Source organism: Muscardinus avellanarius (assembly GCF_963383645.1).
Source record: "Muscardinus avellanarius genome assembly, chromosome: 5".
Lineage (NCBI taxonomy): Eukaryota > Metazoa > Chordata > Mammalia > Rodentia > Gliridae > Muscardinus > Muscardinus avellanarius.
Window position 1 is genome coordinate 128,444,850 of NC_137790.1, and position 26,937 is coordinate 128,471,786.

The 26,937-nt window shown below is 42.4% G+C and overlaps 1 protein-coding gene across 1 annotated transcript in view; it reads left to right on the forward strand.

Moving 5' to 3' along the window:
- The window catches only part of SLC9A9 (solute carrier family 9 member A9), a gene marked incomplete at both ends in the record, with an annotated part of 603,254 nt that overhangs the window by 270,262 nt on the left and 306,055 nt on the right, over window positions 1–26,937 (forward strand). The window contains 2 exons of the mRNA XM_080695867.1: window positions 10,576–10,714; window positions 14,821–14,926. Of these exons, the coding sequence (XP_080551993.1) occupies window positions 10,576–10,714; window positions 14,821–14,926 (245 nt within the window). The remainder of the gene's footprint in view (window positions 1–10,575; window positions 10,715–14,820; window positions 14,927–26,937) is intronic.

Here is a 26,937-nt window from a genome sequence, read left to right on the forward strand (position 1 = left end):
ACCTGATATTCCATTTACTAACAAGTTAACTTGGGCAAATGATAGAACCTCCCCGAGTCTGTTGACTTCTAAAATGAGAATACTTTCTTCATTCATTTGTTGAGGAAATGAAATGAGACGAAATGCATTGAAGTTATTCTCATTAAATTATAGTTTCCTCATTTATAAAATACAAATAATAATACCACCTGCTTCTGGCAGTTACTGTGGAAGCTAAATGAGACAATGCTTATAAAAATGTTTAACAGAGTTCTTGAAACATAGTAAATGCTGCGTAGAAATGATAAAGGAATAAATAGTATTTTGAATGCTCAGTAAACTCAAAAGGAGGAAAACCTGGTTCCCTTCTCTATATTCAAACTTGAGAATTAATATTTGGTCTTGTACCTGTTTGTGATTATATTTTAACTAGAATTCCATCCTTAGTGGCTATTAACCTACTTTTCTATATCTTTTTATGTGTATTATGACTAAAAGTTTCACAATCACAGCAATCTTTGGAGGTAAGGTTTCATTAATGAGGATTAAAGGCTTTGAAAAGTTACAGAAAGGATAGAAATTCCCATTAGGCCATGAGAATTATCCTCCCCTCTCCTCCGCAAATGAATACTCTCACAGTGGTAGGACTCAAATTCTTGTTTCTGCTTCAGAAAAAGAAAAAAAAAAAAAAGAAAGAAGAGTATTTGCAAGTCACTTTTATCTGTAGGACTATCTCAAATTCACTTTCAATATTAGGCGTGAAAGTTCTCAAAACCCACAGACTAATTCAATTCTGACAAGACTTTTCAGGCTAAATTGCAAAGTAATTTAAGATCTCCTTTTAAAGAAAATGCACATATAATTCATAACAAACGTCCTTTAACTCTTCTTCCCTTTTAGTCAATTTTAAACTCAGAGTTCTCTTTGTCACCTTAGACTCGGGACTTAATGGACCAGAGCCACTTAGGAAACTGTCAAAGGCATTGTTCTGTGCTAGAATTTGTAACTGTTCCTGATGTCATTATCAACCAGGCTCTATCCTAAATCACTGTTACCTTCGCTGCAACTTTTTCAAAGCGCTACTCCTTACTGGACTTGTGCTCAGCCATCCCAGTGTCAGGATTTGGGTGAGCATAGGGAAGCTAGGAGCCCTCCCTCCCTCTCCTGGTGGACCTGGAAGAAGTTGGAAAAGAGAGCGAGTGACCCTGGGGTGAGAGGTTCCCCGAGGTCACTTTATCCAGCTGTCTGGCCTGTGGATTTTCTCCCTAGTACCCTGGCAAGTAACTCTTTCATTCTCTGTTTAAGCATCTCCAACTACAGAGAATTCTTCACCTTTTTACAGAAACCGTTGCATTTTTTCAGTCAGATCTAAGAACTAGGAGATTTTGAAATAGAATACAAAGCTAAAATATAGCTCCCTCCGATGTTTTACTTTGGGACTTGGTCTTTCTGAAAACACAAAGAACAAAGCCAGTCCTTCCTCTGCATGAGCACCTTTCAGATGCCCACTGCAACTGTTCCTGCTAAATCTAGATCTCCCGTAAGCTCCTGTACTCCCTTCAGTCTTCCCCTCCCTGCCCTGATCTTCCCCGGTGGTCTTCTCCGGGGTGGTGCCATCCGAGGTACAAGGGGACTGGGTTGTCTCTTGTCCTGCTCCCTCACCTGCTATTAACTGACTCCACCTGCAAAATTCCACGCCACATCACTCCTCTATCCCAAACCCGCCAATGGCTGCCTTTTTAACCCTAGAAGAAAATCCTAATGACATCCTGAAAGGTTCCTGAAGACCGATGGAGGCCCCAGTTCCAGCCCTCTCATACTTCTTCCCTTGTTCTCTTCTCTCCAGCCACAATGTCCCCTCGTGGCTCTTCTGACTCACAGAGCAAGCTCTAATTCAGAACCCGATAGAAACATCTTTCTCAAGGAAGCCATTCTGCAGCACCCTCGGTCCTTCCCCAACCTCCTGCATTGCTCTGTTTCCCTATCGGTTACTGTCATTACATCATAGATTTGATAAGCTCTTTAGTGCACCATCCTCTCCACTGAAATCACAGAGCATGAACGCAGGGACCCTTTGGCTCCCTGCTGCATCTCTAGTCTTAGAACAGTGTCTGCACACAGTAGGTGCTCAGTGAGTACTGGTCAATGGAAGGAATCCACTCAGCCTGCAGTTGTATTATTTTTGGTGCAGCCATAATATAATAGCTGATACTTCCCATGGAATTCCTCTTGTCATTTTCTCTCTCTGGCTTGACATCAAAATAGCAAAACAGTATTTGTCAAGGCTCCGGAGAAGCACTCTCTAGGTAGGAATTTGGACTCTCAGGGAGCACTCACTAAATGGTCCTCCAGAAGCCGAGAGAGTTAATTAATGTGCCTCCCAAGCATGGCCCTCCATTCGCCCCGGCTGTCGGTCCTTGGGAAGTTGAAACCCTGTGTGTCTCACTCAAGCTCAGTGAACTTTTGGCCAGGACCTCTTATTATTAAGAGGCAGCTCTCCTACCCTCCCAGGGTGCCTGGAATGCCCCCAATTCCTGAAATCATTATGTTTTACAGCAGGTTCTCCTGACAGAGCTTCATCGGCCTTTGGCAGAACATAAGCCAAAATAATGGGCAGGCGGGTGCCAGAATGAATTCCGATGTGTACACACAATCCTTGGCCCCATAAAAATCAATTCCTTATTCATAATTAAGCAACTTCTCTGAGAAAGGGCAGGTTGGTGCAGTTATTAAAAGATAAATAATAGATAAGGATGCACTTGCTTCTTTTCTTTTTTCTTGCTTTCTAAAGACCTCCAGAATTTTAAAGCCCCAATAATAGTGTAATTTTTTTTTTCCTTCTGTTTGATTTGGCCTGGGACACACCCTGGCCCAACCAAACCGAGCAGAGTGTACAAATTGCCATGGCCCCTCTGTGTTGCATAGCTCAAAAAAAAAAATGTATCTTGAAGAGAAGAAAGACAAGGTGACTGGAGGTGGATGGGAAAGGAACATGAATATCACAAGCCACAAGATGTGTTCGTCTCGGGGGCCCTTTCCAATCTTCTACATTGGGATTAGGGACCATGGCTGAAAACAGACCCCATAAAGTGGCTATGTGACTCACACTAAAAGGAGCAGCAGGACTCCCCAGAACTGAGACTCACACGCCTCCCAAGTGGCTTCATGAAATGACTCAAGGCTGAGATAAGAGGATCGCAGGTTTGAGGCCAGCCTCAGCCATTTAGCGAGGCCTTCAGCCACTTAGTGAGACCCTGTTTCAAAATAAAGAATAAAATAGGGCTGGGGGAGCCGGTCGTGGTGGCGCATGCTTGTAATCCCAGCATTCAGGAGGCTGAGACCGGAGGGTCTCGGTTTGCGGACAGCCTCAGCTACTTAGTGAGGCCCTCTGCAACACAGTGAGACCCGGTTTCAAAATAAAGAATAAAAAATAGGGCAGGGGGTGTAGCTCAGAGGTAGAATGCCCCTGAGTTCCATCCCCAGACCCACAAAAAAAAAAAAAAATAGGGCTGGGGGTGTGTAGTTCAAAAGTAAAATGTCCCTGGGTTCTATTCCCAGTAATAACAAGAAAAGAAAAAAAAATAATGACCAGTCCTGTTTCTAAGAGCTGGGGAGGGGGGGTCTTCCTTGGAGAGAAGCTGCTGCTTCTCCCCCTGGGAGGTGCTTTCTCTTCCCTTAATTACATGGAGGGGACTCCCCTGGAACCACCCAGAAGGACCAGGGCTTCCAGCTCATTCCCCAGCAGAGGAAGCCACAGAGGGATTTAGGCCTTCTCCAAGTAGAACAAGATAAAGGAGCTCTTAGATACGGTTCTGCACAGTACAGGACGCACCGTGAACAGAGGCTGGAGTTTCTCTGGCCCACAGAATTCTGAAAGCAGTAGGCCACTGGGGCAGGACCTTGAAGGCTCCCTGATTGGGAATGTTTGGGAGTCGTTGAGGTGAGACCAATGCCCTAGAATACTCTGCAGGGAGAAGAGGAATCCTGCTTTGAATATTTAGGTTTTAAGCTGGACTGCACTGAGTTTTAATCACTAAAATAAATTGAATGATGGAATTTGACCAAGGCATCATTAATGGAACTACTTACCCAGCACCAAGGGGGATCCGATACAGTACAGCTGGAAGTAATTGGGAAAAAATAAAACCATTTCATGTTTTTGTCCCAACTAATTAAGAACTTTTCAATGAACTGGTGCCAATAGTTAGAAAACTTTTTTTTTTTTTTTTTTTTTGCTAGGGATTAGAGATTTGGCAGAGAAAATGGAAGGAATTTTGTGTATTTTGGGTTATGGTAATCATTTTCTCATTTTTTTCTTTAATGATTAAATTTGTAGAAATTCTGCAAGGGGGACATTGTGTTCGCTTAATACTTTCTTTTTATAAGCTTTCAAGTGACATCAAGTTCATGTTAAAGATGGAAGTAAGAATAGACTGAGGGGTAGAGGAAATAGTTGTTCTAATGAGACACTCAGGATCACGGGAGGAGGATGGGATCTGGCCAGAGAATCTGGACCAGTCAGAGGAGACTGTGTTGAAAGCTCAGGTGTGTGAGAGCTTGAGCCTCTTGGATGGTTGAGTAATTTATCTGAGTAACTGTGTAGTAAAATATTTGAGCAGGAGCAGTGAAGAACAACAGAAGTAGATGGTGTTAGAAACTGGGAGCCTTGGGGAAGATTGTAATGACCATAGAGTGATGATTCAGCAAGGTATGGAATGAAAAGGTGGCCGGAGTCACAGCGGGGCTGGCCTGGTGGCAGTCATGATGGCGTCGATGATTGCACACGTTTCCTATGGGTCAGCTCATCTTCTCTCACAGCATCTTTTCTTCCTTTATCTTCCTCCCTTCTTCCTCCCCTCTACTTCCTTCTTTTTCATCACTAGTATTTCTTGAGCCTTCATTATGTGCCACCTGCCATTCTGTACAAAATGATTGATGTGAGCAAGTGGTCCCTGCCCCTGAGGGCTCTAGCCCAAGGACCGTCAGAGTGTGGACGAGCCACCGGCGATGAAGTCTTGGTTCTGTTTGGATCAAGGTGTTGATTAGACATCTAGTTTGAAACACTTCTTTTAGAGCTAAATCCAGGAGAGAGAGGAGAAAGAGAAGAGAAGAGGAGAGGAGAGGAGAGGAGAGGAGAGGAGAGGAGAGGAGAGGAGAGGAGAGGAGAGGAGAGAGAAGTGCTTCATTTGAAGAAGAAAGATTTACTTAGCAATGATTATCAAATTTCTCCTAGGTGCCAAATACCTACCATTTCAACTCCATTAGACAGTAATTTATTTAATTCCCATAGCCACCCTAGGTGGTAGATACTATTATCCTTCCAGAGAAACAGAGGCACGGATAATTTATATAATTGTTCAAGATCACACAGCCAGTAAGTCAAAGCCAAAAGTCAAGATATACCTCCAGATATCAAAAACAGATTGTGTGTGTGTGTGTGTGTGTGTGTGTGAGTGTGTGTTACTAGGGATTGAACCCAGGGACATTCTACCCCCCCAAGCTACACCCCAGGCCTTTTTCTTTTTTATTTTGAAATAGGGTCTCACTAAGTTGCTGAGATCTTGCTAAATTGCCGAGGCTGGCCTTTGAACCAGCAATCCTCCTGTCTCAGCCTCCCAAGTACTGAGATTACAGGCATGTGCCACCACGCCTGGCTAAGATGTTATGCTGTTGGTGCTCACCAAACTGCAAGGAACATCCTACAGACAAAATGATGGGTTGCTGGGAGACAATGGAAACCTTGATTGTGCCTATCTTCAGTGGTACCCTGAAAAAAAAGATCCATATTAATGTTGCTTTTATCAAAGAAATATAGGATATTTCAGAGTCTTTGAAGAAATTGTGTTCTGAATATGGATATAATATACTGTCATCAAGCTAGGTTTTTGCTGAATAATATGTTCCTGAATGAAATAAATCAATAACCTATAACTCATTTCCAATTTATGAAATGGATCTTTAAGCACCACTGTGTATTTCTGGTCATATTGTTTTCAAAAACATTGGTCCTATCCAACTCAGATTCATTGCCAAAAACCTAGGAATTATAGGTCTACCTTGAACCTATGTGTATGGTCAAGTATCTACTGCACAGGTAAACAAAAGATCCAGTTCCTTCCCCTCCCTCTTCCCCCTCCATTATGTGCACACATTAAGGGCACGAGCATGCCCCTTGGCATAGGGGATTCATCCAAAGGGCCGAAGTTACTGCTCACTTGGGTTCAAGTGGGAAAACTCCAGATGCAGCACCCAAACCCTAGGTGGTTCGTAACTGCACCTCCTGCCGCTGCTGCTCCCAGATCCAGGGAATGGGCGCTACAGCTGGAAAGCTCAGCCCAGACAGATGTTTTTGCCAGGAACAAGCTAGAGGAATGCCTTTCCAAAGTCGTGGCAGTCCCAAGAGAAGCAGCCTCCCTTGCCTCGCTCCTCACCAGAAGCCAGAAGGCATCGCCCACAAAACATCCCTCAGTGCAGGTGCAGAGCTGCAGCTCAGGCTGTTTCCTGGCTATTCTTGTCCCTGGGGCAGACACCTGCTCGGCCGTCTGAGAACATCCCTGCCGACCCTGGTGAGCTGAATGGAGACTCTGCAGTAAACATGGCGACTTCTTGGCCTCACTCCTACGACCTTGTCCCTTGGGGGCCTGCCTGGTACCTTCTTTCCTGAGACTCGCTTCAGTTTCTATGGTAAAGTGACTAGATGCTCTCTGACCACCCCAAAGCTTCTGCCCACAGCTGGAGTTGAGGCCAGGTTCAATACACAGCACTCTGCTGTCTGCCATCACGAGACTTGTGGCAGTTCTTAGGAGGATTAAGAGGCTAGTGGAGATAAATAACCTTCCTTACGTCTTTATTTTGAGTGCACATAATAGTCTGTGTCCACAAGGTACATAAATGTGTTGCATGGCCTCGCAACATTTCGGAGGATGCATATTATAATCATCTCCATTTAACAAGTGACAAGAGTTTGATGAAGTCACTTGCCAAGGCCACAGAGGCAATGGGTTTTAAACCTTTGGCTCAAGGAAAGAGGCACTAGTGTCGGTTTGGGAGTTTTTCCCAAAAAATTGATAACCCCCAAAGTACTCACAACCTGAATGCATACAGTCAATGCCCCATTGACATCTTGTGAATGATGATTGGTTTTGAGAGATGACAAGATTTTCAAGCCTCCTTATTTCCTTCTCCTCCCTCCGGTCCCCCCTTCCTTCCTTCCTTTCTAGCATCCTGCCTTCATTCCATCAGCTTTTACCTAGCCTGTTGTAGGTCAGGCACCAGCCTGTGTCCTGGGCAAACAAAGAGGAAGGAGGCCCAGGCCCTGCAGAGCTCAAGTTCAGGAGGAGGAAGCCAGACATGCAAGCAGATTGCTGTAGAAAGCCCGGGTCTCGCCTTTATGGGCCCGTGGTAACACTCCTATCCCATGTGCAGGGAGGGGCGGCCCTGCTCCATTCTAGGCACAAAAATAAAAGCTCTGATACCTGAACTCCTACTGTCCTTATTGTCAGCAGTGTCCCTCAACTATCCAAATGGGAGCTTCATATAAAGAGTTCCCTCCCTCCTTCCCTTCATTCCTTCTACCCTTCATTGATACTAGGCAGTGAACCCAGGGGCATTCTACCTCTGAGCTACACCTTCATCCCTCCTTTATTTTTTCATTTTGAAACAGGGTCTTGCTAGTTACTGAGGGTGACCTTGAACCTGTGCCCCTCTGGTCTCAGCCTCCCAAGTACTGAGAGTATAGGCATGCATCACCATGGCTGGCCAAGAATCATTTTATAAAGAATCAAGAAATCTACATTGTGAACTCAGTTTCTGTGTAATCCTAATAATCTCTTTCGCTTTGTTTATTTTATAAAAGGAAAAAGAAGGAGGAATGGGATGCTGATAATAATACTGGCCCTGTTTATCATGCAGCAGTGTTATAGGATTAAACAAAGTTGTGTTGAAGGCATGAGGATTAAGTATCTATGCCAATGGGAGGGCTTTTGTCTATTCTTAACGTGGAGTTGAAGGCTCCGAGTGATGCCATCCCACCACCTCTCCCCTGCCACAGGTGCCCACAACTGTTCCCTGGGGTCTAGCTGTAACCCCGCAGCTATCCTTGAAGATGCCCCAGATTTGCCTTCCTGCCTGCCCATCTTTGCACTCTTTTTGCTACCCTTCCCCCATCACCATCGATTGACTTGATACCTTGCTCAAATACCATCTCCTTTATCCTACATTATTCTGAAATTGTGCTCCGTCTTCTCTTTTGGACCATTAAGTCTTCTGTATCTCTGATAACATTGCACTCAGCACTAGGACCAGAGCTGTCCAACATGTACCTCTTAGGCTTTTCTGCCCAGGTATGCCCCACATGTATCAGGAGTTAAGAAAATGTCTGTTGAATCAAATTCTGCTCCCATCTCTATGCTCATCCTTGCTGCCTCCAGTACCTGGTACCTAATGTGTCACCTAGCACAGGGCAGGTACCTGGTGCAGCCACCTTGGGGAGCCTGAGAGCCATCAAATTCAATAGACAATCCCCATAGCTCACGGGAATTAAGCTGCTCCCTTCAGTCAAGCTAAACCTCATAGGGAAGGCTACAAAGTTGGACAGACACAGACTATACCCTGTTGAGTGAACTTAAAGAGAGCAGTATCCCCCCAAGCACAGACTGCAAGTCAGTGGGGTGACCCAGATGGGCTTAGGTAGCACACAGGGGAACTTTTTTCAAATTACATATCCTGCATACATTAGAAATAAATATATTTAGCACATCAAACTTACAATTTCATACATATTCTTTAATCAAGGCTCTTGCATTGAATAAAGATGAGTTGATTTATAGAAAAACATTACATAAATAATGGTATGGGATATGGCCACAGGATGTAATGATGGTGCTCCAAGCTTCAGAAGTACCTGCACAGAGAAAACATTCCCAGGGTGTGGAGATGGAGGAAAGGATGGCAAGACATCTGTGCAGTGGGTCAGACCTACTGGGAGCGGCCTCGGGAATCTGAAAACCACTTACAAAGCCTGTATTGCTGTGCAAAAACCTTTGTTGGAAAGGAAGAATGAAATGTGGTGTTTTCTTATCCCCTGGCTCTTCATCAGAAGGAAGAACTATGCTGGGAGATGTCAAGGGGAACGCATCCAACTTCACAGCCTTGGGCACCAGGTTTCCTAATAGCCAGGGGGACTGGCAGGTACAAAGGATCCCAAAGTGGGTTTGCTTTTTTTTTTTTTTTTTTTTTACTGCAAAGCATAACACTTTACAAAAAGAAAAATCACTTCAAAGGCTGGCCTTTTCTCGCATACATTTTAGGACTCCATTCAAGATCTGAATTCTCTTCCTTATCCAATTAAAGGATCAAAGCAGAAGTGTTTGGCCTACTTTGGGGGTTTAAAGACATTGAGGGAAAAAGACTAAGAACATTTAAAACTACCTTATTTAGGCCACATATCCTCCTGTAGAAGAATTGAAATCCACTGCGTCTCAACTAGCCTCTGGATGCAAAATGTCAGAGCCTTAACATGCTCGCACCATCCAAGCATAAAAGATTCAGCTACATCTGTGTAGCCTCCAATCTAATCTCCACTGGTGTGTCTAGTGTGCTTTTTAACTCTCTACACCACTATCAAACCCTTTCCAGAATCCACTGCCAAATTCTTGAATTTTTTCCTGATTAGTTTTAAAGATTCCATGTTAAAATGAAAATGGAAAAAAAAATACATTCGTCTCCCCCATAGCTACTGCTTCTAGCTCATCTGTGCATTTTAATTCTGCAATACGGACTTCGCATCTCCTAAATTGAGACACACCTTCTTTTTCATATTAACACTCTGAGATTAGAGGCCCTGGTTAAAAAAAAAATAAGCAAATACGATAAATACGATGCTCTCAAAATATTTAAGTGAACAGACTGCCTATTGGTGGATTGATTTTTCTCTACGGAAATAAATCTGTTGGCAGCTACCAGAACTGGGGTGTAAAAGATGACCTTGGGCAGCTGCTGCTATTTGTTTCGGTGGGAAAATGAGGGTTTTGTCTCTCCCTGGAGGTTAATATTGTGATGTTCCAGACACCACCGGGGCTGTGTTTCTGAAGGGTTCCACTGGCAAAGGGGGGATGCTTTGTGGTTTATGACAAGATCACAGCAGAATATTTTGTGCGCACTGTGATTTGTATCGCCCATTTGTGCACAGGCCATAAAAGTGCACTTTTTATCAGGAACATTTGTGAATATATAACAGCACTGAAGACATATGGCCACTAAATAATTCACAGTTATCTATCTTCTCAGCAGATCCCTTGTATACCTACCATGTTTTAATGCCTAGTTTGCTCAGAAACAATATTCTTTATGACCCTTCCAATATAAAAATGTTTACTGACTGGCAGAAATATATGAATACCATGGGATTGTGCTATAAGGAAGGGGAAAGCTTTCTGCTTTCGCTACCTTTTTGCCTCTTTATTTCCCCCCCTCAATTCCTCCAACCAGCATCCAACCTTACAGAAAAGGGTGCCTCTTCCAAAGAGGGTGTGAGATTTTGACTGTCTGAGCTATGAGATGAAGTCATTGACTAACCCGCTCCTCTTCTTTTTCCAGTTCTATATCCATTTACAGTCCCAAGGAGAATCCAAATGCATTTGACACTGCTGCATTCTTCCAGTCTGTGGGGAATTTCCTGGGGATCTTCGCTGGCTCGTTTGCAATGGGGTCTGCGTACGCTGTGGTCACGGCGCTGATATCCTTTATCTGTGTGCAATAAAACCAAGGACTGCAGCCAATGTTCATGGAACATTTCTGGGGATGAATGAGCTCCTCTAGTCCAATAAACAGTTCAAGGTTGACATAGCACTTCTCGGGCCATGTTGAATCCGAGCAATCCCAGGAAGCATGGATTGGCACCAATGGCAGAGGTGGGCAGAATCTTTCCGTGTCCAAGGCCAATTCTAGCACTTTCAATCGTGTCTGATCTTCGAATATCAACTCTTAAAAAAAAAATGCCTAGGAAAAGTAACAGACAGAGAGCATCAAGATTGGCTCTACTAGGGCCAGGAGGAAGAACTGAAGATCCAGGGGCAAGAACAAGATAGGACTGACGGGTGTTGATTAACTGGGTCTGTGCGGCCTCTGGTTTAAACTCATGTAAATCACTAGCTCACAGTCTAGAGCAAGGTAAAGATTATATAGGGTAAAATGCATCCACAGCTACTTTGTAGAAAGAAATTTGTATGAAGAAATGATATGTTTGCCGTATCTGGGCAACCATGTCATTGGATTCCTTCTCTTTTTGGGAACTCCCTAGTTGAAAGCTGCGTAGAGTTTCGAAAGGATCTGAGCTAGGTAAAGTTGGTCTAGTAGGCTCTTCACTTAGCGTTGCTGCATGGGGCAAACGTTAAAGGGAGAGGGCTGGAGTCAACTGGGAGAGCTCAGTGGAGACCAGACAGAAGAGACAGAGCCAGAGACCAATGGCCAAAAATCTCAGGGAAAAGAGAAGATGGGAACATGCAGGAAGGATCAAGGTCCAAGGTAAGGAAAGCAAAACACTGGGCTCTTTTTTCCCCGAGACCAGTCCAGAGATTCATTGAGCAGCTGCTAACAGGCTTCGTTCTACTAAGGCTATCTGCAAAGATGGATAAAGCATGGCCCTGCCCTCAGTGAACAACAAGCTTGGAAAGCCACCCTCTACATTAAGAGCTGGCTAGAAACCAAACGCCAACACCATATGTAAGTTGTTAGAAACATAAAAATTCAGAGATGAAGCCATTGTGTCTGGGATTGTCCAACAGACTCGTGGCCAACTCTTCTGAAAAATCATTTGGAAAGCGGTATTTGTATGCAGAGCGGGACCTGGGCTTGGCCTAGAAGATGGGCCAAGGTGGTACAGCAAGTGACTCAGGAGAGGAAGACCTGCATCCATGTGCTGCATTTATGTTGCTCCTGGCAGATGAGCCGGAGAGGACCTGAGGGTTCAGATGGAAGGAAATGGAAGATGAGACACAGTCGGCTTGAGTCAGCTCATGGAGTCCCTCAGAATGGTTATCAAAAGTCTGAGCTTCTGCCAGTCACCCACAATTAGCTGTTGAAGGTTTCTGCTCAGAGGAAGGACACAGTGACAGTCACATTTTTTAAACACATAGGAGGCTCTGGTGCATTGATTGAATGGATCAAAGGACAGGGAGTAGTAGCCAGGGAAACTATGACGACGACTTGTGGGGAAACATCAGAAAGGAGACTGGGGTTTAAAGAAACATCTCTAGGACATAATAATTGGTTGTTTATAAGAGATAAAGAAGAGGAGAGAGTCAGAGCCCACCAAGACTTCATTATGGAACTCCTAGAGAAAGGCATCTCTGTTGACAGAAGAAAAGATAGCTACGGTTTCCAATAGGACAAAATGGTCCTATTCAGTAGTTAGGGTAGGCCAAGCTCCCTAGCACGTGTACACATGCCGTACTGTGTTCACCCAGCCTCCACAACCATCGTATCTCCAGTTACTGTGTTTATTGGACACTGAAGCTTAGAAAGGATAGATTCTAAGCCAAGGTCACACACGGCCAGTAAGTGAGCTCAGAGAGGATTCAGAGGCAGACCAAGCTCCCAACCACTGCTTCCTCTGGCTTCATAATCATTAGGTGGAATTATGGTGCAGGTCACATGGTATTTAGGATAGATAGTAATAATGGTGACAGGGACACTCAGTGAATGTCTGATATATGCCAGGGCTTTTCTGCACATCTCCCCATTTGAATTGATCTGCAAGACAGTTTATTGTTTTCCTCACTTTACATGTGAGGAAAATGTGGCCTAAGGAGGTTAAGGAGCTCGTTATGGGTCAGAGATCAGTAATAATGAACACCATAATAATATCATCTAACACTTATTGAGACCTTTACCAGACGCCTACCATCGCCCTAAGCATTTTTCCTGGATTGTCCCAGACAGCTTTTGCAAGAACCCTGGAAGGTAGATACTGTTATTACCCCAACTGCACAGCTAAAAAAGCTCAGACGATTGAACAATTTGGTTAAGGCCATACAACTAGGACCTTTCAAGACTGGCATTCAAAAGCAGGCTTCTCAACGCCAGAAGAGCCTGTACTAGGTAAAGATGCTTTAATCAGAACATGGACACACCAGTAAACAGGCTGGTAAGAGAAAGAAAACAGTTCCTGAAGCCTGGAAGCTAGCTGTGAGTCTGAATCAGGTCCAGAAGATGGGGAGAGAGACAGAAGAGGCAGGGCGCGCTCAGTGATGGGCACCATTGACCCTGCGTACTTCATGGCCTTCCATGGGCCTACACATACAGGCTAACGAGGAGTCAGGCTCATACCATGGCCCACCCACCCTTGCCCACTCTGTTCTCCTTCACACTGAGCAAGATGCTCCAGATTATAACTCAGAACCCAGCGAGCTACTTCCCAGAGGAGGAGACGCGAAGAGACTATTCTAAAGCCTGTGATATTCTGTTACTCAAACTGTCCTGAGTCTTCTCTTTAAAACAAAGTGGAAGAGGGGATTCAGGGGAACAAGTCCTTGAGCCTTCCCTCCAGGTAACAAAAGGGAACATTGAAAATGGGTCTAAAGGAAGATGCCCCCCTTTCTTTTTTTAACTCCATATAAAGAATTGCTTCCAGATATTTATTTATTCTATTTCTAGGAAAGATGCTTTGCAAGAAAAAAATAATTCAAATCGCTAACAGAAAAAGTTTCTTGCCAGACACTATTCTGAGTATTTAACATGGATTAATAGGCAGATAAACCAGTGAGGTTGATTATTCATGTTTGGGCTTGGGGCGGGAGGAACAGAATTGCAGTGATCAAGAGATGTGCTTCAGTGGATACGGTGAGTTGAAATTAGAGGATACGGTGAGTCAGTAATTAGAGGCCACACTCCCAACTGTGATTTTTTGTGTATGCGGTACTGAGTTTTGAACCCAAGAACATTCTACCTCTGAGCTATACCCTCAGCCCTATATTTTATTCTTTATTTTGAAACAGTCTCACTAAGTTGCTGAGGCTGGCCACAAACCTGCAATCCTCCAGTCTGAGCCTCCTGAGTACTGGGATTACAAGTGTGTGCCAGTATTCCTGGCCCAACCATGATATTACCTTGCCTCTTGGTATACTGTACTGTCTGAACTTCACAAACCATTTTTTTAAATTGTACTGAAGATTAAACTCAGGATCTTCAACCAATGAGCTATACCCCCTGCCCTGTCATATTTTTTATTTTGAAACAGGGCCTCACTACGTGGCTGAGGCTAACCTTGAACCTGTGATTCTCCTGTCTCAGGCTCCCAAGTAGTGGGATGATAGGCGTGTGCCATCATCCCTGGCTACAAATCATTTTTCACACACTTCATCTCTTCCACTCCCCACTCTGCAGGAACAGGTATTATTCTTATAGAAAATTATTAGTAGTAGTATACGGCAGTGCTGTGCCCTGGGGTCTGATTTCCACCACACTCTCCTGGGCTGTGTTTCCCCAGGTCTGCTATCATTCTCCTAAGGACACATCCCACACGCTGAGGTCAAATTCCAGAGGTTTGTATCCATAGCTTGCTGGATTTATCCTCTTGGTGGTGGACGCCTTTTCTTTTTCTTTTTCTTTTTTTTTTTTTTTTTTTTTTTGTCTGAACCTAGGTTTGAAATTTTACGGGCATGTTCAGCTCCCTGAAGCAAGAAACTCCCGCTGGGCTTCTGAGGAGAGAGACACCTTCCTGTCAGCGCTGACAATCAGCCTTTTATTCTGAAACCATCATCAACATGTCAGTTTTTCTCAGCCAACAAGAAAATTTAGCTGTAAAAAAGCAGTCCTTGTTTCCCCTTAACACATCTTCCTTACTTGACCAAATTTACCAAGCTGTGCGAGTTCCCGATGCTGGAAACTGGCCTGTTTTTCCTTCTTTCCTGGAGCGCCTTCCTGTCTGCCGAGGCCGCTGGCCTAACAGGTCAGTAACCCCTTGCTGCACTGCAAATGCGTGTGTGTGCGTGCATGCGTGTGTGTGTGTGTGTGTGTGTGTGTGTGTGTGTGTGTGTGTACTCCTCCCTGACCTAGTAGGAGTTAAAAGTGAAGTTTCCCCTTAGTCATGACTGTAAACGGTGTGTATCAGAATCTACCTCTCCTGGGTACCCTAAGGAGAAATAATAATAATTAATAATTAATAATAATAATAATGATTCATCCATTTTTTGTACCACATAACTCACTGGGATGTCTCCCAAATGTTCTTTTCTCCTTGCTGGGCAGGAGGGGGTACTGAAATATCTGATTTACAGTGGTGATGGATGTGTCTGTACTCAGTGTGGAAGGATGCTCCGTAGAGGCGGGTGGCGGCTTTCCATTGGCTGTCAGCTCGGGAGCCCACGGAAGCAGCATATCCAGAGCGTGTGCATCTCCAGGGACGTCAGTGTGGATGGTCCTTGGGTGTGCACCTTGGCAAGTCAGAAAACAGATTAAAGGAGGGAGCTCCACACCCTCTCTGAGGTGGGAGAGTTGATGGAGAGGGGCCCTCAGGTGGGAAGGGCCATGATCCTGTGGTCTGAGTTCCACAATAAGATTGCCTTTCTCCAACAGCAAAGGTTTGTGCTGGGGGGATGGCAGCAATGGGGTGCTTTTCTGTGTGGAAGAATCATTTGGTCCCTGAACAAATGCCAAAGCCACTTCTCTTACAAAGCCTGATGCCCATGCCAAGTTTCCATCCTGATTCCTTTCTGCCCACTACATCTCAACTGACATATACATGGTGAGGATCTCTGCTAAAGTTTTAACTGGTAACAAGGAGGTCTGCTTCCCTGGGCATTTGTCTTTTCTTTTCTTTTCTGTTCTGTTCTGTTCTGTTCTGTTCTTTGTACCGGGGATGGAACCCAGGGACTTTGTACCTCCGAGCTACACTTTCAGCCCTATTTTTTTATTTTATTATTTATTTTTTATTTATTTATTGTGGTGGTACTGGGGTTCCTGGAAGCCCTTCTACATCTGGGCTACACTCCGAGACCTTTTTTGTTTTTGGAAACAGGGTCTCTTAAGCCAGTGCGGCTGGCTTCAAACCTGCGTGATCCTCCTGTCTCCGCCTCCCAAGCAAGGGGATTACAAGTGTGCGCCACCACACCCAGCTCAGCCCTATTTTTTAGTCTTTTTATTGTTGAAGCAGGGTCTCACTGAGTTGCCAAAGGCCTCGCTAAGTAGTTGAGTCTGTCCATGAACAGGTCCTCCAGTCTCAGCCTCTTGAATGCTGGGATTACAAGCATGCACCACTATGCCCTGCTTGGGCATTTGCATTTTAATAGGTGGTGCTTTAAGTCTAAATAACACATAGCAATAAAAATCGACATATATGGAGGATGTTCTGTGAACCTGTGCAGGCTCACTGCCTATCACAGATGATGTCATTAATTTTGCAGAAAGACCCCAGGGAAGAGACCAGCCTTGGTTTACTTAGCCAACAGTGAGTGGTAGAGCTGGGATCTAAAACAAGGATTTCAAATTCAGATCTTGAGAGCACCAAGCATTGTTACCTGAGATGAAACTCCACTGTGGAATATCAGGCAGAAATTCAAGAGGAGGGAGGTAGCTGGGATCCCAGGAGCAAGATAGGCTCCTGGGCCGGTTTTGGCTCTCCTGTGGATGCTGTAGCAAATGGTTCTATTAACAATAACCTATTGCTGTTGTCATCTGACCCAACTTACTCCAAAGCTGCACAGGCCAAGCCACACAGGCTTCAAGAAAGTCTGCACTGGTACAGAAAGCTACCTTGTCAGATCTTATAACATGGTGATTAACGCTACATCATCTGATTCCACCCTACTGGGCCCTAGACCTGAACTATTTCAGTCCAATCATTCTAATATATTGCTATGTTATGAAGGAATTTGCCAAATAACTTATTCATTCCAGGGAAAAAAAAGAATAATCATGCCCCTTAAATGAAATAACATAGGTAAACTATTTATATTGTGGCTATTAAAAGAATTTGACTCCTTTTTCTCAATATTCTGTCCTATTTGGCATTGTAAAATGATTTAAGTAATGTTAGAAAGAAGAATAAATAGCTTACCTTCCAGGAGTATTTAACTCACCTAATTTTTTTTTGTGTCTGCATTTGTGTGTGTGTGTGGATCTGGGGATAGAACCCAGGGGTATTTGACCTCTGAGCTACATCCCTGTCCTATTTTTATTCTTTATTTTGAAACAGGGTCTTACTAAGTTGAGGAGGGCCTCACTAGGTAGCTGAGGTAGTCTGCAAACCACGATCCTCCAGTCTCAGCCTCCCAGATGTTGGGAGGATTACAAGCGTGTGCCACCACGCCTGGCTTTTTTATTTATTTTTTTACTTATTTATTTTTATCTGGTGCTGGATTGAACCCATGCTAAGTAAGTTCTCTACCTTGGAGCCAAAACCCCAGCCCCATTTAATACTTTTTTTTGTCCAGTGTTGAAGTTGTAACCAATATACACACTAACACATGTGCGCTGTTGGCTATGATTTGTGCATTGCTATGTGTAAAAACTCCCCATTTTCAACAAGGTCTGGTTTTATTAACTACTTGAAAGGTTACATTCAATGGAGAATTATGTAAATTGCTAGTTTATCTGTCCCTTCTTTTTTACCACCTTTTAAACCTGGTGTCCTCACTGAGCGGCAGGGAAATGATCTAAGGAGATGTGGGGATGGATTCATGGAAGTGTGGGTCTCAGAAGCAAGAACCCAAATGTCCATGGCTGCGCCCAGAGGAGGACTAACTCCCAATTGTTCCTCCAGATTTAGGCATTTGGTGCAAACCAAACTCTAGGTGTGAGCATTTCTTATTGCCAAAGATGAGGCCTGCGTAGTTCAAATTGTGTATGTATTTATTATTTAATCCTTCCCTGATTCCAAATTGGATCTGTGACAACTCACACGAGCCATGCATATCATGGGACCTTTTAGTTGAGGATAAACACTCAAGTGTTTTCAGATAGTTTCTCTGCAAAATTAGACAGCTGTTTTTGCTATTGTTTGGCAATAAATACAGATCTGAGCTTTCTGGAAGCCAAAGTCAAAAGAGAAAAATGACGAGTTATATAGAAATAAAGTTGCATTAGATCAGGGGTTTATACTTATTTATAAAAATAGAAAAACTTTTTTTCCTGGTACTAAAATCTTAGAATATTATATGGACCTGCCATAATTAATTTTACCAACTTTTTGAAGGCTTATGATTTTTTAATATTATAAGTAGTATTGTAGTGATCATTGTTACAACTAGGTTTGTCAATTTTTACTTATGTAACTGCCTAAAAATAAAATTTCTGAGTTAAATAGGGGAGTGACAGTTTTTACTGGTGTATCGTAATTATACATGAGATTCATAGTGACATGGTCATATATGCATGTAATATTATTTGATCTGTTTCAGAACGGCTAAAATTTTAAAGTTTTACAGTGATTCGTCTAAATTATTTCTTGAGTTATTGTACCTCTCTCTACCCTTACCAACAATGTGAAAGAGAGCTCACTCACTACTCTAAACCTTATCAATCACTACTAACCTGATAATTAAGTTCTATTTCACCTTTCTTGCTTACTTTTATTATATTTTTACTGTAGAAGAGGATTTTAATTACATATAATTATTTATTAGCATTTCTTCTTTGGTGATCTCCCTGTTTTATACCCCTCCTTCTTTTTTTCTGTTAAAATGTTGATCTGTGTCACATCGTATTTTAGTTGTTCTTTACCTCTTAAGAAAATTAACCTTGCAACCGTCATAGAGGCTAGAAGTATTCTCCAGTTTGTACTTGTATCTTTAAAAAAAAAAAGTTACATTTTTGTGTGTTCCGGTCAGGGAAAGCGGTGAGTATAGACATTTTCAAGTCTTATGTGGTTAATTTCCTCTCTCTCCCTTAGAAAGCCCAAGTGTTTCTTGAATTATAATATGTGCTTTCTCATTTTACTTTTGCATTTAAATTCAACTGGAATTTGTTTTGATAATGAGGTGTGGGGTCTAAAAGGGTTTTGTTTTCTTTCTAGATGGTAAGCCACTTATCCTAACAACCATCAACTTCTACCTGTGAATTTTAAGTGTCTGTGTGCATATGTACATATACATATGTGCATATTCTAGACTTTCTGTTGTTCTGCTGAGCTTTTGATCTCACTGTTTTAATTATTTCAGTTTCATGGTTTGTTTTTGAATCTCATAGATCAATCTCCCACACCCTTTCCCATTTTCAAGAGCTCCTGGGCTATACTCCTACATTCGCTTATTATCCCAGAGGGAACTGAAAATTACTTTTCTACCTTCCAGATAGAAAATAACGTTGGGATTTTGATTGGGTGTGCATTAAAGTTTTAGATTAATTTGAAGAAACATCTAATCTTCCCAACCAGCAAAATGTTATATCTCTCCATTTATTTAAGTCATGTTTTATGACCCTCCATAATTTTTATGGTTATCTTCACATTAGACCTACAAATTTCTTGTTAAGTACCTTTTTAACTACTTTATATTTTGGAGTACTGTAATGAATGGAAACTTCTTCCATTAATTTCTAACTGGTTATTGTTTGTATACATGCATCTAGTTTTCACTACCCTGTTTGCTTTGCTCTCTGTAGTTTTGAAATAAAGAATTAGCTAGAGTTGCAGAATTAAGATTTATGAGAAGTCGTACAGGCTACCGATCCATAAGGGCTTTATTAGCAGTGACGGTGCAGCTGAAGCATCCTAGACCTTTTGAGCAATGGAATGAAAGATTTTAGATCAACAAAAGGAAAAACTCCCCAGATCTGAAACAGACAGCTTTATGAGATAGTAAGTGTTCCCGTGCATGATAAGATTCCTAAAGTTCTTTTATATCTAGTGCGTAGGGTATTCTAGAGCAGAGCCACACTTCAAGTAAATGGTACATCAGAAGCTTCGTTATTACATATCTTTATTTTCTCAACTATTAAGTTCAAAACAAAGATGTACAAGCATGAAGAGAAGAGATTGAACGTGAGTTGGGGATGCCTGGCCCCATTCTCACTTTCACTGGTAATAGTGTCCTGATGTTTATTATAGAAGCCAACACCTCCCTGCCTCTTGACTTCCTTGGAGGGCTTCCTGTTCAAGATACCCCATCCTCTCCTGCTAGAGGGCATAGGATATTCAAAGCCAAGTCAACCAGACACTCTCTTCCTGGGAAGTGACACTTTAGGAGGGAGATAGGAGGGTGTACAACTGTTGGCATCTGTTCTTTCCAACAACAGAGCCCTTTGGGGACCCTTCTATTGATTCCCACCACTAGATCCCCGAAACTGCCTGGGTACCTCTCTTCTGAGACCTATCGCACTTCCTTCCAATAATTTCTTTCCTGGTTATGGTAGCAGGCGTTCATTTTTATTGCTTACAAAGAAATCTAAATGGTCTGAGACAAGGAATAATCCAGAAGCTACTTCAACAAGAGCAATTGCATAGCCGTTTAACAGATCAGAAAGGAAAGTGAGCTCCGAAGACAGCAAAGCTTCTATGCGGGGATCTCGGGAGCATCCTATGCCAGGTGCACACTTAACTATAAACAAAGAGAATCAAGCTTTTAGAGCCAGTGTTCGCGGTGTTCATTACGCCCCTCGTTTTAGCTTCTCACATTCCCTCTGAACACTCCAGTGGGGCCTCGCTCATTACCACATCGCCCGCGCTCACTTCCAGTTGTTACTAATTTGACGATGATCATTTGATTTATTTGGGATCATCTTTTACTTCAAGGGCCACATTTGCAGCCACCTCATCCCGGTCTCTTGGAAACCGCACCTGCAAATGTTCAATAGTCACATGGCAGGACTTGGTTTCATGGAAACAAGTAGCTTTTAGACATGCAAATGAAGGTTGGCATTTCTATTACCCAGAAGTCTGATTTTCTGCTGTCAGAAATATACAAGTGTAGTTTGAGATAGCCTTTCTTTGGGAAGATTGGACAGACTATGCAATGCACGCAAAAAGTCTTTCTAAGGGATGAGAAAGTACACACAGAAAGGAAGTGTAGAGACCCCTCACCAGCCAGGAGACCCTCGAAAGAAGGAATGTATCTAGATAGGTTTGTCCTACATATAAAATCAGCCACTTAAGGGACTGTGTCTTTGGTTTCTGGCTTTTCAGCTGACTCTTTGAGGGACTGGAATAAGTTATTCTGTTAATTGGTACCTCATTTTCTTCCCTACCAAAGTTAAAAAAAAAAAAAGTAGTGGCACACACCTGTAATCCCAGAACTTGGGAGGCTGAGACAGGAGGACCTCAGGTTCAAGGCCAGCCTCAGCACACTCAGTGAGACTTTGAACAACGTAGCAAAACCTTGTTTCAATTTTTTTTTTTTTTTTTTTTTTTTTGGTGGTGGTACTAGGGTTCCTGGAAGCCCTTCTACCTCCGGGCTACACTCCCAGACCTATTTTTTACATTTTCATTTTGGAAACAGGGTCTCCTAAACCAGCGCGCGGCTGGCTTCGAACCTGTGCGATCCTCCTATCTCTGCCTCCCAAGCGCGGGGATTACAAGCGTGCGCCACCACGCCCGGCTCAAATATTTTTAATAAAAGGGCTGAGAGTATATCTCAGAAGTAGAATGCCTCTGAGTTCAGCTCCCAGTACTAAAAAAAAAGAAATAAAAATAAAATAAAAGGATCTTATTATTTTCTAATAGAAGGACATTGTGCACATGCGGAATGTGGCTTTTGAGTGCACACGTGACCCTGAGGTATTTATTATCTCCAGGAGGAACCTGGTACACCTGCTTTTCTAATTTCTGATCGGGTGGAATTTTTCTTGTCCAGAGGCCTATTTTCTAAAAGTCATCAGGTTACTGAGCCATTATTTTAAATTGAATATTGCAGATAATTTGGCAGTATTATGTCTAGCATAATCTCTAATAGAATTGAATCCTGTCATAGAAGCTGCCTTAGATAACCCCAAAGCACAGCTGGACAGGTTGTTGGAAAATTCATTTTTATAATATGTTTCCCAGTTGAGAAATTTGGGGTCAGGTTTGTTTGTTTGATTGTTTTTTTTTTTTTTTTTTTTTTTTTTTTAGAAGCAGACTTTCAGGGATTGTCATTAAACACTCGAAGATCAAGATTTTTAATGGCAACACTGGCACCATGTCTAATGACTTCCCTGCTTCCAGGCAGGACGTTAATAAAGGCAGCTTCCATTTTTATATTCCTGGGGACTATTTTATGTTCGCTGGAGGCCAAAGAGAAGGGAGGGGATCACTAGTATGGCTCCCGGCTCATTCTCTTATAAAAAATGCTAAACAATATAGCCCACTGCTTGCTCAGCTTTGAATGATTCTCATCCGAGATAATGAACATGTAAAATGCGAAGGAGAAAAAAAATAAGTTGTGATTGTTATGGACTGCAGTTGGGTTTTCTTTTTCTAGAGAGAAAAAGACTCTGAAAAAAATTATAAATGTAGAAGGGCAAAAACAAGCAACACTCTAGGTCATTCACTGGAGAATTGACCAAGACATCTGAAATAAGGACTCAGTACACACACGTTAAGCACAACATAAACAGTAGGCTCATCTGAGTCCTATTAGCCATGCACAGGCTCCTGTTGATATGAGAAAGAGCCGGCATGTAGAATCACAGGTCAGCTTATCTGTCTGCCAGATGAGTCAGTGAAAGGCTTTTTGGAGTGAGGAATCAAGAGAAAGGAAACTTGGAAGCATCCTTCTCTTTCATAAAAGACAGGGAGAAAAGATTTCCAAATGAAATGGCCATTGCTGTCCATGCTGAGACCTGCGTAAGGAAGCTGGCTGTGTACCTCTCATCCCCATTGGCTCTCCAGTGGGCAAAAATTGGTCTGTAACCTTTACGAGGGCTTTTAGCTCAGGGGTGGATGTTTCATTTGGCTTGCCACTGTTACATCGCCTGAATGGCTGAGAAATAAGATTTGTGGAGCTCAGTAACTGCATCACCAGGAGGGGGCTGAGTCCAAATTGTTTCCAGAACAACTCTGACCAGTTTCAGCTTCTAAGCACATGTCATTAGCCAGCATCTCTTAGCTTAGAACTGCAATTGTGTTTCATATTGACAAGACCCTGTGAGTCCCACTTAGCCAGTAGCTCACCAACAACAGAGGTGCTGGGAGTGTTTGCCAAGCCAAAAATAAAACCTAGGGGCTCCAGATACTGCGCACTTAAGCTGTGGAGAGAGGTACCCCAAATTCTCAAGGGGATCAGTTAATCAGCACACTGAACCAAGAGCAGATGCACAGGGAAAGCGACTCAGTCAACACAGGTGTAGACTAACTCACACCTGCACTTTCTTGAACCAGATTGCTCTTCATTTCCTGTGTGTGTGTGTGTGTGTGTGTGTGTGTGTGTGTGTGTGTGTGGTCTCGAACCTGTGATCCTCCTGTCTCTGCCTCCCAGGTGCTGGGATGACAGGCATGCCCCACCATGCCTGGCTCCTTATTTCAATATTCAAACAACCCACGCATATCACTAAAGAGGCGGGCAAATTTATCCCTGCCGCCCTCACTGTGAATGTTTTTGGTCATTATTTAATATCTTATCATGGTGCCAGGAAGAATAGAGGAAAAGAGAGAATTCTTTCTTTATCAAGACAATATACTGTACACAGGGACGTAGAAAATGGTCAGAGGTAACACAAATAACTAATACATCGTTGAAGGAGAATAGAAAGTCAAAGATAATTCTCGGGCCTCTAAATCAACTGGATTAGGATTCATTCACCAAAATGATTCATCCACATGTCATAGAAAGGGAGAGAAACAGTTCATGCGGGAGCCTTGGGGATCCTACACTAGCATGAAACATCCACATGGGAAGACACAGGGGCAATTTGGCCTGCACATCTGGAATGAGACTGCAAATTGGAGACTGAGGTGACGTTGGCAGAAATGTGTTAGCTGCTTCCAGAGAAACAAAAAGGTAGGAATATTGAGGCTGATGAGTCACAAACTTGAGGTAAAATGCCAGGAATCTAAGCAAGAAAGAATTTTTCTTCTTCTCCAGATCTCAAGTTAATGTGTATAAATATTACTACCTTTGGAAGGATTTACATAGGAAATTTTGTCGCTGATGTTGTTGTTGTTGTTGTTGTTGTTGTTGTTGTTGTTGTTAGATAAAAATGGATAAACTTTGCAGTACAGACATGAAATTAACACTTACATGCATGTGTGTACTGTGCATTGGAGAAACCAGAAATAAAAACAGAGGTCCCTATTGTTTTCTATATTGATGTTCTTACATTCCAAAGGTTCATAACTAATCTGCCAAATATGGTGACTAGACAGTAATTGTGCTCTTTGGACACTTGGATTCCTTTATATTCCCTGAAGGAGCCTTCCATTTCGTTAAATCTTTGACTCCTCAGTTCCAGGTTCACTTTCAGTGGCAGTAGAAAACCTGTCAGAAATGTCTCTTTTTACTAGATCAAGAATAAATAAAAGTGTGGCATGGAAAAATAACCCATCAACCTTAAAACCCCTCAGCGTACCGTCTGAGAGCAAGACACATTTTTTCTTTGTTGCACTCTTTCTGTGTTCTGATGATATAATCAATATTTCTGTCTAAAAATGCAATATTCTCCAATCTTAGAAACCCCTCAAGTCTGCATTTAATGTCAAAGAAAATCATGCTCCGTGTGACAGATGTTTATTTTTCCTGCTTCCGTATCTGAAGGCTTCATCAACTTTTAATGAGAAAAGAACTGTGGGATAATGTTATCAGTAGCAGAAACTGTAGGTGACAATCATCTAGACTAGAACATTTAAATATAAGAAGAAAATGGGCCCTGCCACTAATCAATCCATGTAAACATCGATTTGTATATGGCGATAAAAAAATCTAATCTGTGCCCATGTTCTCTCTTAAAAGCAATAAACATTTCTTGACATGGAGATACATTCGTTTGACCAGCCTTCATTTGAGCACCCCATGTCTGCCGGGCACTGTTTTGAGTTGGAAACAATACAAAGAGGAAGTTAATGGACACAATCCTTGGGGGGAACTCAGTGAAAAAGGGGACTATTTGGAAAAAAAAGTCAATGCTAATCTGCGGGGCATTATGCACGTCTTCCATACTATCTGTGCAAATCTTAATATGAGACCCAAACCATTCATATCACAGACTTTCGTAATATCTGCAGCAGTGGTGGCTAAGATGTCTTGACCTTTACCTGCAAAAGATAAAATGGGTTCATCATGTATCACATGCTTGTATATTTGTTTCCATAAGGGTAATTCTAGTTCTTTAGAATACACAAAATTGTTGATCAAAATGATCTTATTAAGGCATTCTACCTCTGAGCTTCACCTCCAACCCTTTTGACATTTTTTTTAATTTTTGAAAGAGGGTCTTTCTAAGTTGCTGAGGCTGTCCTCAAACCTGCAATCATCCTGTCTCAGCCTCCCAGGCATGGGAATTACAGGTGGTCAGCCTGAAATTCCAATATTTTCTTCCATCCTTTGGTGGGTTGTCTTACATACCTCAATTTGAAGACCACCTTCCTTAATGTAGTGAGAAGAAAACAGTAGACCAGGCAATAAATTTAATGCATCATCCAACCAGTTAAGTGTCTGAACTATGACCGAATAGACCCTACTCCTATCTTGTAATATAGTTTCTTTTTCTTTACAACCACACATTGATCATTGATCATGTAATCAAGTAAAGAGATATGTACAATGTGCTCTCAGAGAGGGTCCAGAAGTAGAAATGAATCATGGAAAATTGTATAAATGGTTCTCTGTTAATAAAAAAGGCATAATTTACCTATATGGAAATAATTTGCCTACCAAGGGAATCATTATTTTCCCAAATAATTATAGACCTCCTCATGCTATTTCCTAAATTTCTTTGCTTGCCAATTAAACCGAACCATGTGCTTCTTGGTGGTTCTCAAAACAGTTCTTCTGGCTGGTGTCATGGTGTCACAAAGTGTTGGTTCTAGTTCTTATTCAAAATTGAGAAAATGAGTCCATGAAGCCAGGCTGCTGGAGACCTCGTCCACCACCGAAACCTCCCTGGGCAAAGGCTGAGAGGCACAAGCATGAGTCAGACAGTTTTATTTTGTCCAGGCCACTTTCCAATTTCTTTCTAAGCCCTGTATTTATTTTAGATCCAGATATTCTTGATTGTGGTCCACTTTATGCAAACATGAACGTCCGTGTGTGATTCCATTCACTGCTGCCCTGGCCCCACAAGCCCAACTTCAATCCAAGATCTTAGTCATGTAACACAGCACTTACATTTAATGCCTCTTTGTCTGCCCAGCAGTGATGGAAATAGAAAAATCGTATTTTATTTTTGTTGGGAAAGTGAATAAAGAAATATTCTTTCAGCAGAAAATAGGCATAGTTTTTCATCTGTTGGATTCTTATGAATACTTGGGCTAAAACATGTAAGACAAGTACTTCAATATTGTAATAATTAGTTTGGCAATTACCCTGAGTATATTTGTTATTTCTCTGAAGTTTCATATTTAGAAGATTATAATTCATTGATTCAATATGTATTTATTCCCTATCTATAATGAATTCAAATGCAAAGCCTGCTGGTTGGGCACCTGCTTTCTAGCCATGCTCTGGTGTCTCCTACCTCTGTCCTTTGGCTCATATTGGATTCTCTATGCCTGAACATACACCCTAATTTTTCTCATCTTTCAAGACTCAAATGTCTCTGTTTCTCAGGAAAAAATTTCCTATGCATTTTCTGCCTTCCCAAGCCAGAGAGACTAGATCACTGTCGGCATCTCCTATGTTCTACCTGGGTGCTTTCTCTGTTTGGAGATACAAAACTTCTTGAAGCTGAAGTCTGAGTCTAACCATGTTCTTCTCCCTATTTCTATGAGCGATGCTATTCTCCTGTCCATCTCAGTAGATAAATAGCAATTGGTTGGATGGCAGATAGCCAAGCTCACTCATCAAGGCTTGGTACCTTAAATGTAGTGTCTCCAAGAATTATCTAAGTTTGCAATAC